The sequence below is a fragment of the Dipodomys ordii genome, unplaced genomic scaffold (genome assembly GCF_000151885.1).
Source record: "Dipodomys ordii isolate 6190 unplaced genomic scaffold, Dord_2.0 Scaffold17, whole genome shotgun sequence".
In the NCBI taxonomy this organism is placed as follows: Eukaryota; Metazoa; Chordata; class Mammalia; order Rodentia; family Heteromyidae; genus Dipodomys; species Dipodomys ordii.
In genome coordinates this window covers 13,424,340-13,443,160 of record NW_012267233.1, presented here as the reverse complement: position 1 = coordinate 13,443,160, position 18,821 = coordinate 13,424,340, and the positions used below count along the sequence as shown (strand labels likewise).

The 18,821-nt window shown below is 39.4% G+C and overlaps 1 protein-coding gene across 1 annotated transcript in view; it reads left to right on the top strand.

Annotated features, from left to right (window-relative positions):
* Window positions 1-18,821, top strand: part of Cpq (carboxypeptidase Q) — a 363,396-nt gene that overhangs the window by 176,505 nt on the left and 168,070 nt on the right. The window contains exon 4 of the mRNA XM_013012445.1: window positions 4,717-4,828. Coding sequence (XP_012867899.1) covers window positions 4,717-4,828 — 112 coding nt within the window. The remainder of the gene's footprint in view (window positions 1-4,716; window positions 4,829-18,821) is intronic.

Below are 18,821 nucleotides of genomic sequence, written 5' to 3'. Positions count from 1 at the left end.
TTTCTCCCTATGGAAATGATATTTGAATAAAGACCTGCACACAAACAGAAAGTGAGCATTAGAAGACACATGGAAATCCAAGTGAGAGCTGCGAGTGGCCACAAGGCAACATGTCTGAAGGCTGGCCAGTGGACTGGCATGAGAGGAGCAGAGCCAGGCAGGGTGGAGCATGCTAGAGCAATGCTGGAAGCTGCAGAGCCAGGAGTAACAGGGGGCCTGAGCAGGAAACATTCAAACTGTGGTGAGACGCTGGGAAGGAATCCGAGGATTCAGCTTAAGTGCACAAACAATTGCTAGTGGGGAGAAAGAGTGGAGAACGGAAAGCAGGCCAATTCACTGAGTCATCTAAGATAAAAAAAAATAAAATCAATCAGTGTCTTCTTAAAATGTAGGCTGCTATAGGATGATGCTGTGCCCACCCTAACAGTGAGAAAAGGCTGGATAACCCAAAAGATTCTAACTTAAATAGCAATTAGAGGGGGTAAGCTCTGATCAAAATATCATATATGCGCCTCTGAAATACCACAGTGAAACTCCTTGGTACAATTAATACACACTTTAAAAAATGCCAAGAAAGACAGACAGGCTCTGTTAAGGGGGAGGTCTAACAGAGAGAGTGAGTGAGGACGAATGTGATCAAAATGGAGTTTCTGCCTGCATGAAAATAGCATAAGGAGGTAGGTGTCAGAGGAACGAGGAACATGCCTATAATCTCAGCTACTTAGGAGACTGAGATCTGAGAGTATCAGTTTGAAGTTAGCTGGGGCAGACAAATCTGACTTATATCTCCATTTAACCAGCAAAAAGCCAGACCTAGAGGCATGGCTCAAATGGTGGAGTGCTATTGGTAGCAATGAATGCCAGAGGCACACTCTGAGTTCAAGCCCCAGTATAGGCACAGAGACAGAGACAGAGAGACAGAGATAGAGAGACAGAGAGACAGAGACAGAGAGGAAGAAGAAGAAGAAGAAGAGGAGGAGGAGGAGGAGGAGGAGGAGGAGGAGGGAGGAGGAGGAGGAGGTGGTGGAGGAGGAAGAGGAGGAAGAGGAAGAGCAAGAAAAAAGAGAAGAGGAAGAAGAAGGAGAAGAGGAAGAAGGGAGAGGAGAGGAGAGGAGAGGAAAGGAGAGGGAAGGGAAGGAGAGGAGAGGGGAGACTAGATGAGGGGAGGAGAGCGAAAGAAAGGGAGGGGTATGGAGGAGAGGGAAGAGGGGAGAGGGAAGGAGAGCAGAGAAGGGGAGAGGAGGGGAGAAAGAAGGAGGGGAGAGGAGAAGAAAAGAGAGGAGTGGGGGATGGGAGGGAAAAGGAGGGGAGGAAAAGATGGAGATGATATTTTGAATGAAATTTGTACTCCTCTTTTTTTTCTAAGTATATATGGAAGATTTTTCTCTCAGTTTTTTCTATATTGGGATATATGGATACACTGGAGAAAAGTTTATAGAAATTCAAGTTCCTTCTTAATGCTATTAAATTACAAGTCCTTTTTTGATAATACTTTTTTAAATTAATTTTTTATTGTAAAGATGATGTACAGAGGGGTTACTGTTGTGTAAGTTAGATATTAAGTACATTTCTTTTTGAACAGTGTCACCTCTTCCCTCATTTTCTCCCAATTTTTTCTCTCCCAACCCCCTCCCCACCAAGTTGAGAAATTAATTTTCAACATAGCATGTAGTATCACTGTTGAATTAGTTAACCTTTTTTCTCACCAGATAGAACTTAATGTAAAATAATAGATATAGAAATTACAAGTATTGGCTTGTAACCCCCAATTTTTTTTCCAATTTAAAGAATGCTATTTGAAAGCCCACAAATCTAAGTGATATGCAAGTATTAATTTATATTGCTTTCCAAAGCCCTTAGCCTTTGGAATATTATGTAATTGCTTATCAAGCTATCTTCCCATTTCATCTTTCACTACTAAAGTATGTAATAATATAATTCCAATCTGGAGAATGGATGTATTTAAGAAAAACCTAGAGAATTATGATTATAAAATAAACTCCAAGATCATGAGTGAAGGCTGGAGGATAAAATAATAGCTGTCTTGGCTTAGTTACTTCTGTGCTGTGTGTCATCTGAGAAAAAGCACATTTTTTGACACTTCAGTCCACTTGGCCTTCTTGGGAAAGTGGTTCTGAGGTGATAGGATGCTGACTAATGGTGCTGGGTCTCACAGGGGACTTCACCACATTCTCAAACAGAAGATCCTGCGATTGCGACATGGGCTTCTCCCGCTTTGTTCTTTGTTTTGTTTATTTCCTCCCCCATAGAAACAATCCATTTGGGTTCATTACATGGCCGTTTGTTAGTCTGGGTCATCATCCTTGTTTGTGACTATGGTGAAGTCATACTAGGCTGGGTCTGCATATAAGTCAACAAGAGATCCTGCAGCTGCTCTGGGAACCAGGGCAGGGCCCAGGGTCACCCTGATACTTCAGGCCACAAGCTCTGCTCTCCCAATAGGGAATTTGTATCTTTTACCACCAAGAAGATTGGTTTGACTTTGGGCTGCTTACATGGTATAAGTAGACCATCTATCTGTTGTTGAACTGTCTGTCAAAGTGTGATCGTCTCAGAGAAAGGTTACAGAGGTTGAGTGTGCATTAAAATGAACTTTTGCAAGCCAAGCTCACCTGTCTGATTAGCACCCACCATGGGACAACAGAGTGACAGACGGGAGCTATCTTCCTACCCACTGCCTGCTGGTCACTTTTCCTCCAACCCAATGGGACTTTGCTGGTTTTATATCTTATGTAAATGGAATCGTACACCATATGTTATTATGTACCTGGCTTCTTTCTGTCTTCATTGTGTCTATGAGATTTAATTGAACTTATTGTGCATTTTTTGTTCATTCTTACTACAGAGGGGGCTTTCATCCATGAATATAGTATATTCTTTCTTCTGTTTTACAGTTGATACAAGTTTCCTTTTGGGGAAGGGTGGGGCTATTATAAATATACAGTTACAAACATTCTAGTACATTTCCTTTGGTTAAAGTACACAGACACACACACACACACACACACACACATACACATTCACACCTGTTCCTGCAGATATGCCATATTGCTTGCAGGAGGATTGCTGGGTCACAGGCATGTATATGGTAACATTTATAAATAACGATGGTTTTCCAGAGCAATGGGATGTTCTGGCATTCAAACCAGTGGGGTAAAAGTTTGACTTGCTACTGCTTCTCACCAGTATTTGACATCTTTTGTCTTTCATGTTAGCCATTTGGCATCTGTGCCCTGCATGGAGTTTAATTCCCTTCATTCTAAGCTCCATGCTCCCTGCCCTGCATGGAGTTTAGTTTAGCAGACTGCCCTTTTGAAGGACTGTTAGTAATTTGCATGTCTTTTGGTGTGAATTACCTATTGTTTGCCCATTTTTCTATCAGTTTTCTAGTTGTGCTATTGTTCCATAGGAATTCTTTATACAATTAGATATGAGATGGTAAGGATTTTTCTCTCCATGTGGATAACTTTTAAAAACTCTCTTAATAAGGTCTTTTGAGAAGCAGATATTACCAATTTTTATTTATTTATTTATTTATATTTATTTATTTATTTATTTTTGGTTGTGGGGCTTGAACTCTGGGCTTGGGCGCTGTCCCTCAGCTCTTCAGCTCAAGGCGAGTGCTCTACTACTTTAGCCACAGCGGCACTTCCGGTTTTCTAGTGGTTTATTGGAGATAAGAGTCTCATGGACTTTTCTGCCCAGGCTGGCTTTGAACTTTGATCCTCAGATCTCAGCCTCCTGAGTAGCTAGGATTACAGGCATGAGCCCCAGTGTCCAGCGATATTACCAACTTTTAACAAGCCTAATTCTTCTTCTTCTCTTCCTCCTCCTTTTCCTCCTTTCTCTTCCTCTCCTCTTCTTCTTCTTCTTCTTCCTCTTGCATAACTTTGTGTGCTCAAGCCTAGTACTCTATCACCTGAGCCACACGTTCGCTTGTACTTTTTTTGCTAGTTATTTGGAGACAAGAGTCAGACGGAATTGTCTGCCTGGATGACTTTGACTCTCCATCCTCACAACTCAACCTTCTGACTAGCTAGGATTATAGGTATGAGCTACCAGCACCAAGCTTTGAGTTCAATTGGCTACATACTGCTTTTGCTTGCCCTGGAACTAGAAACAGTTGAGGGTATGATGAAAAGCTTTCAGCTCCATTTTTATATCATTGTGGTTTTAGGTGACACATAGAGCTATCAATTTAATACTCAAAATTGGATTAATAAAGGGAAGTAAAGGAGAGGACTTTCATTGCTAACTAGAAAGACCTTTGACTCTTCATGAAATGTCACTACACCAAGTGTTTCACCAGTAATGACACTTAGCTTCGAAGGAATAAAAATAGAAAATTCAGACTGGGCACAAGTGGCTCACATCTGTAATCCTAGCCACTCAGATCTGAGGATCATGGTTTGAACCCAACACAGAAATGAAGCTGTGGCTCACATGGTAGTATGCCAGCCTTGAATGGGGAAAAACAGCTAAGAGATAATGTCCAGGCTCTGAGTTCAGGCTCCAGTACTGGCACACATACACACACACACACACACACACACACACACACACACACACACACACGCACACACACACACACACACAAAGAGAGAAAGAGTTTCATTTTTGTGTTTAAAGTTCCTGTGGATGGACCTTCTTTGATGTCACTGTTGCTTAGTTTTTTTCTGTTTATATTTATTGCAGATTGTGCTGGTCAGTGGACATCTGGACAGCTGGGATGTTGGGCAGGGCGCCTTGGATGATGGTGGTGGATCCTTCATATCATGGGAAGCACTCTCGCTTATTAAAGACCTGGGTAAATATTTAGAAAATCATTAACCAAAGTATGAGGATCTCAGTAGTGGCATGTTTAGCTCAATAGACAAAATCCATGGCAAATTAGTTTCTGTGAGGTGTTCAGAGCTCCTCCTGAGATATGTGTGTGTATGGTGTATATTATATTATATATATTGTGAGTTTTATGTTATTTAGTGTGCATTTTATAGAGATATAGATATATAGATATTATAGATATATAGTGAGTTGGTTCCCCCAAAAGAACAAACTTATTGCCTTAAAGAAAGAAAATTGTATTTAAGTTTGCTACAATAGTATTCAATAGTATTATTATCCACTGGGAAAAATGAACCAGCAAATAAAACCAAAGCAATGTGATGACATCAGCTAGCAACCATGTAGGAAATCACGACCAAGAGCAAAAAGAAAAAATCAGCAGTTCCCCAATTTCCTTTCCTTATTCTTCTTAAGACATTATCAAGCTGTCAGGACAATGGAAACAGGCAGCCATCATCCCATGACAGCAACCAGAGAGCAATTTAGGAGTCAAAGGATGACTCCTGGAGCCCTGAAATGCAAGCTGAAAAAAAATGCAACTTCCACTAAACTTATGTGTGGGTAAGATAGACAGGCGTTAAAAGGAGTGGCTAATAATGAAAATAGGCCACACTTATAAACATATGCACATTTCCTCTTTGTGTGCTGGTTGAAAAGGTGGATTTTGTGTGTGGTTAGACATGGTGAAATAGTCTAAATTGCCAGTTCCATGTCTGAGTCAGACCAGCGTGGTTTAGAAGTACCTTGTCAGCAGAGTAGCCTCTTCCACAACAGAGGCTGAGATGTGGCATCAGCCATTTTGTATTTACATACACAAGTGTTTAAATTCATGCTTTTCCCACCATGTTTACTTCTGTTCCTCTGTGTGTGGGTCTATTGACAGTAGCTTGCTGATAGGGTCTTGTTTAGGGCAAGTCTTTGGTGTACTGTTGGCATTTATAGCTTACTTGGGGTTTTAAATGGACAAATGGAAAGGTGCTTGTATACCTTTGACCTTCTTACTAGGCCAATGTTTCTCAGCCTTGTTCCTGTTCACATTTTGGATCAGATAATCCTCTGTCTTGGGGTCTGCAGAGTAGAATATTTCGCCGCATCCCTGGCCTTTACCCTAGGTTCTGGTGGCACCTGCCTTGCCCCTTAAGTTTTGATAACTAAAATGCCTCTAGACTTTGCCAGATGTCTAGAGGAGGTTGGAGGGCAAATACCCCAGTTTCAGAAACACTAAACCAAATTAGTAAAAAACTAAATAAATAAAATGCAAGGTTGCCTGAATACAAGCTCAAATTTTCAAGGAAAACAAACAAATCCCAAATCACATTGTCCATACTTGCATTTTCATCATTATCATACATAACATAAAAAATTCACTGAGCATCTACTATGCTTTTTATCAAATGATTTGTAAAAGTCATCTGTTCTAAGGGTCTTAGTGGTGTCAGATGGTACACATCTGTAACTACAGCTACTCAGGACCTAGAAGCAGAAGGATTTTGAGTTCGAAGCTGGCCTGGACAAAGTTAGTAAACCCCTTTCTTAAAAACAAAATATAAACTCTCAGATTGGAGTTGGAGACGTACACCTACCTACATGCATAGGTATCCACATGGACGTAGATTTGATGTCTTTAAGCACTATGTAAGGTTAAAGAGTGGAACTGTCCAGAAAATCAAAGCCAAAAGCAACATTCCTTATTCCTCCCCTTCCCTAAAAAATATGTTCCCTTGTGATCTCTTCTCTTTTTCCCTTGAGTCCTTCCAGAACAAAGCAGGTTTTAGAATAAAGAAGGCAGAAGACAAACATTTCCTCTTTATGGAGCACAGATATTTTGTCTGGAAAATTATTCACTTTATTGTGTGCAACCAGCTTGATTAGAAGTGGAGAGGTAGAATAAAAAGAGAAACTACACCGATTTAAGTTGGATTCTTGCCTTAGGCAAGTCATTGAACTATTTAGACTTCATTTTCTTCATTTCTATTCAACTGTAAGTTTTCAGAGTATTTTTTGCACTGGGTTGAAAAAAATTGTATCTTATCCAAGGCTTTGAATCGCCATACTCTGACACTCAGCATTAGTCCCTAAATCACTGTTAATTGGGTTCAGCGCCATGGCATGGATAAATGTCAGGCACCAGGCAAAGGTGAACTGAGTGCCTTGTCTCCAGCTCTGCGAGCGCATGGAGTTCAGCTCATTTTGATAGCTGGTGACCAGTCCTTTCAATCCAAATCATAAATCTCTGAAAAATCTCTGAAAACCTATGTACACATATCATTAGAACTCTGAAATAAAGAGTTGCATCTCTTGTGATTAAGCATTATTTGCAGCATGGTTAGTCTCAGTTAGACTTTAAAACAAAGCTGCCAGGAACCAGTGGCTCACATCAGTAATCCTAGCTACTCAGAAGGCTGAGATCTGAGGATCATGGTTCAAAGACAGCCTGGGCAGGAAATCCGATGAGACTCTTTTTTTTTTTTTGGTCGGTCGTGGGGCTTGAACTCTGGGCCTGGGCACTGTCCCTCAGCTCTTCAGCTCAAGGCGAGCGTGCTACCACTTGAGCTACAGCGCCACTTCCGGTTTTCTGGTGGTTTATTGGTGATAGGAGTCTCACGGTCTCTCTTGCCCTGGCTGGCTTTGAACCACGATTCTCAGATCTCAGCCTCCTGAGTAGCTAGGATTATAGGCGTGAGCCACCAGCGCCCGGCAGTCCATGAGACTCTTATCTCCAGTTAATCATGGAAAAACTAGAAGTGCAGCTGTGATTTAAGTGGTAGAAAGGATGCCTTGGTGGTAAAGCTCAGTGACAGTTCTCAGGCTCTGAGTTCAAGCCCCAGGACTGAAACAAACATAAAATAAAACAAAGCAAAACAAAAACACAGGATTTTAGGTTCACCTTTCAGCTCTGAAACTTTTTAGTTGTATGGCTTTGGCTTTAGGCAAATTACTTTTTTTTGTTTTTGTCGGTTGTGAGGCTTGAACTCTGGGCCTGGGCGCTGCCCCTCAGCTCTTCACCTCAAGGCTAGGGCTCTACCACTTGAGCCACAGAACCACTTCCTGTTTTCTGGTGGATTATTGAAGATAAGAGTCTCATGGACTTTCCTGCCCAGGCTGGCTTTGGATGGCGATCCTCAGATCTCAGCCTCCTGAATAGCTAAGATTACAGGCGTGAGCCACTGACGCCCGGCTTGGGCAAATTACTTTTAGAGCCTGATTTTTCACCTATGAAATGAGGACCGTGGTAGTTTCTGTCTCATTGGATTGCTTTGAAAATTAAACCAACTATTTACACCATATGGTTAGAATATAACCTGACCAAACAAGTTCTCAATAAATGGTAACTTAAATTTCAGTGAGAATGATTCTGGAACAATTCTATTTTATATAAGAAGATTTTTGCCACCTTCCCCATTAGTTGAACACTTTACCTCCTAAGTTAACATGTGAGTTATATAACAAGAATCTCAGGCTGACTTCCTAAAATAGTCTTTCTCTTTATTACTTATTGCATGATGGAAACCCAGAGGACTCTTCAGTTTTTCCCATTTGCATACTAAATTTTCTTGAGTCTTCAGTTCCTCTTGTTATCTCTATGTTCTGCCTCTATGTTCTGTTTCTGTTGATTGTACCAGGATCTACTCTGCACTTCACTTTCTGTGAGTGCACCTACTGAGTCTCAGTCTTGAATTTTAAAATTGATTTTGGATTTCTAGATTTCCATGTATTTTGTGAGCATTGATGAAAATCAGTGATTGCCCCTTGGGGCTGACGGGAAACACATAATTAGTATGAGGATCTATCCCCAGCCTACTAGCTACCCTAACAAAGAGAAGGAAAGAGAGAGAGAGAGAGAGAGAGAGAGAGAGAGAGAACAGAAAGAAAAAAAGCTTGAGCCTAATGCCAGTGACTTACACCTGTAATCCTAGCTACTCAGGACTGACTGCAACCTCCAGGATTACAGTTCAAAGTCAGCCCTGGCAGAAAAGTCTTCAAGATTCTGTCTTCAATTAATCAACACAAAAGGCAGGGTTGGAGGTGGGACACAAGTGGCAGTTCAGCAACTCTGCTTAAAGAAAGCTGGATGAGAGTGTGAGAACTGAGTTCAGCCCCACGCAAACACTTGAACACACACAAAAAAGAAACAGGGGCTTGAGAAATGGGCCCGCAGTTACATTTATTACTTAATTACATTGAGCCCAAACTGTTTAATTGGTAAGATATGAAAGCTATGTGGAAATCTTTTTCCAAGAAAAATGAGACTTGTCTTGGCTACTCTTCTTTGGAGGAGGCTCAGGCAGCATGCGTGTCACAGGCCCTCATGCCTGGCTAATTTGAAGTGATGGACCACGGGGCTTCCAGATATTTGGAGATCCTTTTCCAAGATTTATTCTACTGGTATCTTCTCCTTCATCCTCTTTCACAACTCATAGATTCACTCTCTTGCTGAGCCATCAACTTAAATTATATTCAATTAATCTAATGAGATATTTGTGCTTTGTAAATATAATCATTCATCCCTAAGTAACTGGCAACAGAAGGCTCTTTGCCATGAAGTGCTGTTGAATAGTGTGTGTGTGTGTGTGTGTGTGTGTGTGTGTGTGTGTGTGTGTGTTGTGGTTTACTAGACTTGAAACTGTTTATTTGACATGTCATTTCCTGGAATGTTCTGGTGTCAGTGGACAAAGTCCTTGGCCAAAAGTGCTACGCTTCAAAATGTTCATTTGGCACTTGAAAAACAAACTATACTCCATTCCAAACTTCTCCCAACTTTATAATTTTCTGTAAAGTTAGATCTTTGAGTTTTTAAGCCTAAAGAAATCAAATTAGAATGAACAGTTGTAATGTGGGCTTTATAAGAAAGGTCGTTGGAGAGAAATTTGACTGTCAACATCTTAATCATGATTAGAAAAGAGGTTGAAGGTCTTTGGCTGAGAAAAATATTTTCTCGTCTCTTTCTTAACTTGTTCACTCAGTAAGGTATTCCTTGGTGATGGCATATTATAAGATGTCTTGTGGAAAACAGGAAGGAGACATGGCCTTTGAAGATGGAGAGACATTTGCTAATATAATTGCATGCTTTTGACCATAGAATGGATGAATTTCTTCGGGCACTTGTTGAGTGGAAAGCTATCATGGCAGGGTGGTATCAGGACAGCTCACCACAGTGATGATTAAGCTTCCTTGTATGGAGATAAATAGCTGAAGCACTAAGAACAGAATTAAGAATTTCCAGCAGAGCATAGAGTTTCTTTTATACTTCTGCATATATTACAAATAAGGAAAAAATATTAACAGTAATAGTCTAGTCTAGGGATATATGCAGAATGTATTTTTGTGTAATAGGCATATTTACTCCACATATTTATTTTAGTGGCATGGTAGTTTGAAGTCAGTTCCTCATGCTTGTTTAGACAGGTGCTCTACCACTTAAACCATGTATACCGCTCTTTTTATTTTTGTGTGTATGTGGTGTGTGTGTGTGTGTGTGTATGTGGTGTGTGTGTGTGTGTGTGTGTGTGTGTGTGTGTGTGTGTGTCCTGGAGCTTGAACTCAGGGTCTGGGCATTGTCCCTGAGTTTTGGAGATTTTTGTGTTTTTCTCAAGGCTAACACTATCACTTGAGCCATAACTCCACTAACTTTTTAAGTGGTTAACTGGAGATAAAAGTGTCAGAGACTTTCCTGCCCAAGCTGGATTCAAACCATGATCTTGAATAGCTAGGATAACAAGTATGAGCCACCACCACCTTATTGCTTTAGTTTTTCAGATACGATCTTATTTTTTTCCCTCAAAGCCAGCTTTGGCCAATGATTTTTTACCTATTCCTCTCATGTAGCTGAGATGAAAGGTATGCCTCACTGCCATGCCTGGCCCATGGTTCATGTTCTCATCTTAGTAATCAAGACAGAGCCCCCCCCCCCTCCTATCTCTCAAAGGAAAGAAAAAGAAATTATTCTTGAGATTGTAATCACCATGAGCAGTCTGTTCACAGGAGTACAGCACAGATGTAGGAAGTGGGAAAAGTCATGCAGGAGTCACCAGGCCTTCTTGGTGAACACAGCTAAATGGACGCCAAAGCGCTGACACACTGGCTCCAGTGCAGGTAGTGTTTCATGCAGCCATTTCCAATGTATGGTCTGTCTTCTCTTGGTTGTCTCCCAGGCTTTGGTCAAGTCTGTCCTGGAAAGGCCCCAGGAAATCCAATGTGGAGTGACTGACAGAAGGGACTAGATAGCGTTCCTTCAAATGGAATCTTAGGGGGAGAGCAAGCAATGGCTAAAACCCTGAAACCAACTGGGTTTCACCCTGGGGCAAGCCCAGACCCCAGAAGGAGATCTCATTTGGAGAGTCATCCCCTTCTGGGTATAAAGCACTAACAGCAAGAGTCTAATGAATAGTGACATTGTAAGCCTTGGGGTAAGGACGCCCCTTTTTTCCTTCCCAACAATAAACCCAAGCAGCGGGTAGCACTTGTTATACCTTTTACAGAAGAGAAAAAAAACAAATTAGAGAAAAGCTAAGTACCCTTCCCAATGTCACACAGCTATGGTGTGAAAATGTAAATCAGGAGTCTGGCCACACAACAGTCCTCTTAGAGACTTAATAGTCCTGTTTTACTAACGCAGCATTGGCAGTCTGTTTCTGGGAACACTCACCGGGAAGCTCTCTAGAGACATTGTATAGAGAATAGCAAAGTATCCAACGATTAGATAAGCTTCCGAAACTGTCAGGGTGATTTTTGTAATCCTCAACAACGTGTGTTAAGTGAATGTTCTGTGGGTACTGTGTACCTTGTGACCCGCTGCTCTGAAGGGTTTTGTGAACCAAAAAACAATGCTTACCTGCCGAGACCTCACAGAGCTGAGTGCAGGGACTTAGCTGTGTTTTCATTCTAAATGTTTGCCCCACTTTGGGAGTTTACAGTTGCCAGAATATTGACAAGCTAGAACTACACAATGCTTCCCAAACTGGTATGGCAAAGATTATTCTTGCTCTTCTCCTTGAAGCACATTTGTATTTACCCAAGTGTAAATTCTACCCAACAACTCTCCATTTCAAAGGAATGTAGTATAATTGGAAGTATTTGAAATATGCTAAGGCCTCTCTCTGCTATGTCTGAATTTGGTAGATGTTTTCTTTTCTAGAAGGAATTCTTATCTCAAAACATTCCACAAGCTCTCCTCACTCCCATTTTGGATAGTTTTTTTTTGTTTGTTTGTTTTTATTCCCCTCCATAATTACTCTGTAAAGCATAGAAAGGGAAACGGATGGCTGGAAAAGTTACCATGTTACAATCGCTGGTCCCTGGTGCTGACTTGTAGAGAAGAATACATTTACCTGAAGCTCTCCAGGAAATCAACTTGTTATAAAAGTTAAACTTCTTTTTAAGTTTTAAAAAATCCTGACATTTCATTATATTTTTATTCATATGAATTTTAGCATGTCGAATACACTTTGGTCTTGAATTTTGCTTATTGAGGTAGTTGAAGTGCTTGAAGAATTAGAAACTTTAAGAATTTGTTCTGCCCTTTTGTTGGTTGGTCACTGCTAAAAGTAGATTTCTAATTAATGGGGCATTTGTGATTCATTGTGTACTTTATGTCACCAGTACTAGGACTTGAACACAGGGCCCTCTGCTGTCACTTGGGGTTTTTCGCCCAAGGTTGGCATTCTTCCACTTGAGCCATACCTCCTCTGCCTCCTCCTACACTTTGGAAGATGATTATTTTTATTCAAATATTCTACTTTCTCTAGTGGGAGGTTAGTGTCTGGTTTTTCTAATACCCCTTTTTTTCTAGATAGGAATTGCTAAGAAATTTTCCTGAGATTCAGATATATTTGTAGCTCCACACTTGGTATTCTTACATTCTTCTATTCAGCTAACATAGATATTTCTGCTGGCATATGCACAAAAAGAGGCAAATTGTGTGTAGATTGATCTGTAAAATATGTCCCTGGGATAAAGTAAGATTTGTTAAAAATGAATGTCTTACAATGTGGTTTGCTTTTTCATTTTGGATGTGGCACAGGAGCTTCCACAGTCATTTCAGAACAGCAGGCCCATGAGTATTACTGTTATTATTACGTCCACTGGTTAGAACAGCAGACCCATCCAAGCCTAGTGGCATGCAAAGGCATGGTGACCAGGTCCTTCTTGTCTGACAGAATGTGGAGGGCTGGTAAATGAAAGCTAGGACAGGAAGCATCACGTGGGTCTCCTCTGTCCATAGGTATCCACCTTCCTGCCATATATGCTTTGATCAGACCAGATGCCTATGAAAGTCAAAAAATGGAGTGGTAAAGGAAGTGGAAGCCCAAGAAACTAGTATCATCTCTCTTGGAGAAGAGAGGCCCTAGAGAGACATAAAAAAAAAAACAATCAGTAGATTTTTTTCCCCACACACAAGAAAGCATCCTATCCAAGTCCAGGATGGGGCAGCCTGGAAAAGCTAGCTACCTCACTCAAAGGGTATCATCCTAGTGTTGGGCGATAGACCACAAGGAAGTCTCCTGTTTCAGTCAGAATTGAGCATCCACTCATGGAAGGCAAAGACGCATTTTGTCAAGAGCTCATGATCTGGTACCAATAGCTGCACATGGGGATAGAGCCATCTGAGCTAAACCTTAGAAAGATAGGAAGTAGGGGAAGAAAGCACATAGCCAAACTTCTAAAAGCCCATAGCCTGAGGAGTAAAGCATAGGTAACTAAGAGGCAATGAGTCACAGGAAAGTGAGGGTCAGCTTTTGACGGGTGCCAGAAACAAAGCTCAAGTTTGGGGTCAGTGGAGATTTGAAGCATGACATTTGGTGACAGGACCTCTTTCTAAAATAAAGGGATCAGATAATTGCTCTTCTTTACCTCCAAAAATAATGTGATTAAATGCAATGGAGACCCAGGAGAGCAGGGACATCTCAGCTCCACTGAGCCTGGAAATTACCCACAGCTTTGGTGTTACTAAGCATATTTTATTTGCTATGTGGCAGACGAGCCAGTTTCTACCACTCTCTGCTTAAGATTCAAAGAGGAAGTGATGGGGTTTCCAGGATGCTCTGTTCTCTGCCTACACACTTCTCTGCCTCATGCTAATTCCTCATTTCACAAAATTTGTGGTTTACCCAGATTCCAATGAATTCTGTTCCAGTAAACTGGCCTAAAAACAGATCTAGAATGACATAGGAAAATGTACTCTTATCCAAACTTTATGGATTTTAAAAAAGGACCCTGGAACACAGGATTTCCCTTATCCTATTCATGAGCATTCTCCAGCAAGCACTGGAAACAGTGCTGGGTTTGCCATGGGAACAAAAGGCGAAAGAATGTGCTGAAAGATGTGAAACATTCTTAGTACACTTGCTTGTAATCTCACTAACGCCCTCATCATCACCTGCCATGAACCTATGCTCTGCCCTTATGCTGATCTTACACCAGTGTCTCAGAACATATGAGGGGCTCTGGTCTCTTTGTCTTTCAGCCTCTTAAACCCTTCTTCCCATAAACAACTCAAAATCAGGAGGTAAATGAGAGGCAGCACATACTTTATCTTAGACCTTGGGTTCGAATCCTTCTAGGGTGATTTGTAATTGTCTCATCATGGACAAATCATTCAACCATTTCCAGTTCAGTTTTTTTTCCCTCTGTACAAAAACAACAACTCATCTTCAAAAGTTGATAGCGTGATTTGAAATGATTGAGATAACATTTGGTCCCCACAAAGCAATCAGCAATAGTAATAGTAATCAGTGCTTTTAGATGAGAATAGTGACCGAAACAACAGATTCAGGTGTTCCAGCAGAAGACCCGCTCAGGCTGGACTCAGCTCTCCAGTCGTTATCTATCTGTACCCATTGCCCAGTTTAGCTTGTCCCCATAACAGAGATGCTCTCACCTCAGTGTAGGCACTGCCTATGGTCATCTATAAAGCTAATATGGAAATCTGATTGTCTCCTCATTGCTGGGGCATTTAATGGATGCTTTGTAAGTGTTACAGTAAATTAAAATAACACTCCACTGCCCAGAGATGGAGAGACTATGGTCTTTTCCCATCTCCTCTACTCTCTGCCAATGTTCTTAACCTAAGTAACACTATTATTAAAAGATTTGTAAAATACTTGAAGAAAAGAATAGTAAAGAAATCAGGTATTTGGGGCCCTGTAATTTACTACAAGTAAAATTGATATATGCCAAATAATCAAGATGGAGAAAATGAGGAATCAACCCAATGTTTGCTGTTTACAGTCTACGCAGTGACTACTTTCTCAAGTAGTCATGGTTTGTAAGACAGTCAAACCTCTACAACTTCAAGGTATTCTCAAAAGATCTTTGTTGTTCTTGGTTGCATTAGAGTTTTGAACTCATGTCCTCGAGCTTGCTAGGCAGGTGAACTCTAAAATTTGATCCATGCACTGGCCCTATATTGCTATACCTATTTTTCAGGTAAGGTATATTTTTTACCTGGACAAGCCTGGACCATGATCCTCTTACCTACCCCTGGAATTACAAGTATGCCTTCATTATGACTAGCTTGTTTGTTAAGATGGGGTTCTTGCTAAGTTTTTACTTGATGTGACCACTGTAAAATTAAAAGCATCCCAATTTCCATCTCTCCAATAGCTGAGATTATAGATATGAGCCACAGAACATGACTCTCAGAAGATCATCATCTATCAACAACTAAGGATGATGACTACTAATGCTTGTATGATAATCCCTTTTCTATAACAATGGCATCTTTTGAAAAGCATGTATTTAAAATGAAATTGAAACTATTCTGAGTTATTGCTTTGATTAATATGCATTGGAAAATATAACTCAGAAGTATTTCAAAGGCTGTATTTCTGTGCTTGCCACTGTAGCCCATAGATCGAGCTAGCCGTCCAGTATTCACTTGCTTCAAGCAACACATTAGAAGAAAGAAATATTTTATAAGATGCTTAAAACTGGAATTACTCTTTTTCTGAAAAAAAGAATGTGTGAGTTCATCTTTTATAATTGAATAAATTTAGGTGAAGTCATTTAATGTCATTTTTGGTCAAAATAGTTTGGTAGAGGAACTTTTTTAACTGACTACCTTGCTGAAAACTTGATATGTGTTGTGGCTATAGATATTTGTTTAAACTTATAAAGCAGAGGTTTTTGACTAAAAACTCCAATTATCTTCCAAGAGAATTCCATGTCCTATGTTGTCATTTTTATTATCAACAAACATGAACTAAACTCTCAAGAGAAGGAAGAACTAATTAAACACCTACCTCCTATGTACCTGTTACTTCTCATCATCTTTTTCAACCTCCCCCCAACTCCAATTTTCTTCTATGGTGTATATCATTACTTCTTGCAGGTCATGAAATCTCAGCTTTTCATCAATAAAATAGAGAACAATATGCTTGTAGGACCAAACAACCTACAGGTTAAAATATGTGCCTGCCAGATCTGCAAAGGTGGAAAACACAGCCATGGCCTAGAATATTGACAACACTGCAACTTACATGACCAGACAGTGGACTGGATAGGGATCTAAGAGTTAAGGAAAGCTTACCTATGTCCTGCAGCATTGCATTACAGCAGTGTCATGGTACTAATGGCCGATGTTTAACATTTGGGATTTAAAAAAAAAGGATTAATAATAGTAGTGAATTCTGCATTTTACAACTTAGGTGAAGTTGGGTCATCATCATTTCTCATCCAGGTCTTTCCAGACTGATGTGAAGATGGGAGTCGGCAGCCTCACCCTCTTTAGGATAAGGCAATGACACAAGTTAGCATTCTTTATTTACATTTTATGCTAGCTATGAGATTCTAGTTCATCTAGAAGGCATGATTATGAAGAGCCTTGGGCTGCTTCTTCCAACTTGCAAAAGTAGAAAATCTCTTAGTTTTTCTTAAAGTAGCTTTATGCTTTTTCCTGTCTTTTTTTAAGCTAAGAAATGTTCCAAATATTTAAAAATCACACAGAATAATAAATGCAGACATATCCATCTGGATTTCATAAATGTTAACAACTTGGGGAGTTTTTATTATCATTAGTGTAAAAGAAAAATGATAGCTATAGTTGAAATCTGCTTTATACATCTCCCCTACTTAATCCCTTTTTCCGTACCCAGATTTAATCATTGGTCTGAGATTATTTTAACATTTTTTCTAAGTATGTACATGAAACCCAGTATCTTATACTGCTTTGTGCCTTTGAATTTACATGAATAGTATTATTTCTTTTTCTGTAGTCAAATTTATTCTGCTTCACTCCTGATCTTCCTCAGGCAAATGTTTATTCCATTAATTTTCAGTCTTCCTAGATATACATTTGAGGCCATGTTTGCTAATGTTGTACAAGTTTTGCATTGAATGGCCCTTCAATCTAAATATATTGGGTATTCAAGATTTCTTTTTTGCTTCTACTTATTACAGTTTTCTTTTAAGTTTCCAAATTTCAAAATTGTTTTCGACTTAGAGCATTACAATCAAACCTGCTTATAATATGGTCTATAAAATAGCAATTCTTTGGCATTTGTGGAGAGTTAATTTTGTCAAGTCTGGTTTTAAAAACTGTATTATTTGACTTGAAAGATTATGTAGCCTACTTTTTCTGATAATCCTACACACACACACACACACACACACACAGGTTCATTAGTTAAATTTTCTGTATCATTGCTAGTTTTCCATTTCAATCTAGTGATCTGTCAGATTTTGAGAATGATATGTTAAAATATCCCACTAAGATTGCAGTTTTATGAATTTCTTCATGAGTTTTTACAAGTTAACTTTATACAGTTTGAGGTGTTGTTGTATTATACATTTGAGCCTAGACATCACCTTTGTGCTTCATACTAATTTTTCTTGCAAGTCTGTTTTATCTTACACTAATATCTCAGGGCCAGATTTCTTTTAAGTTACTCTTTTTTGCTGTTCATTTACTTTCAATCTATCTAGGTCATTATGATTTAGTTGATTTTGTTGTAAAGAACATAATGTTATGTTTTAAGGCATTTAATCAGACAAAAATCAATCAATAGGAAAGTTTGTTCTGTTTATCTTTACTGCAACTATTTTAAAGTAATTTTCTAATGCTTTTGCATTAATGTTGCTATTTTTGTTTCCCCTCTTCTCCATGTTTTATTTCACTTTTGCTTTATATTGGATGAATTGGAATTCAGTTCCCCCATTTTCTTTCAACTGTTTTTAAATTTATACATTTTCTCTCTATGCACTATGTGAATCTGGAAAGGCTGTTGAATGCCTAAAATCCTAGAACTTGGGAAACAGATGCAGGAGAATCGCAGGTTCAAGGACAGCCTGGGCATGTAGTGAGACCCTGTCTGAAAAAAAGAAAAGATAAAAAGTAAGGAAAGAACGTGTCACAAACATTTGTCTTCATTGAGTATTATAGAAACCATATCGTTTCAATGTGTCCTTTTCCCTAATAAATTTAGTATCACGTGTACTTGGCCTATGCTAAAACCCTCCCTAAATGGGTTATTATTAGTTAATTTCATTAGCTGTTTCCTTGCAGGATGTTTCATTGTCCTATGCCTCAGTTTCCTCATGAGTGGACTGTGACAGTAAATTATAGGTTTATTTGGATAATTAAATGATTTGGAGATTACACTAATTTAGTTCTTGATCCATATAACTCCTCTGAATTTTGACTATTAATTAATTGGTGAACATTCAATTCAGATTCAAATTCAGTTCAATTCAGTTCAAACCAACAGGTTTACTGTCATTTTTATTAACTATTATTCCTTCTTTCTGGTTCAAACACCCTTCTTACTGAAGTAAAACCCACAACAGTTCTTTTCTAAACCTTGGTGAGTAATAAACTTTTAGTTTTATTTTAAAAATCTTTTTTCTTTGTTAAATTATGTTTAATTGAGAATGAATTTATAGATGAAAGTTATTTGCCTGAGAATTTGGAAGATATTATTTCATTTTCTTCACGATCTTATGCTTATTTTGAAAAACCT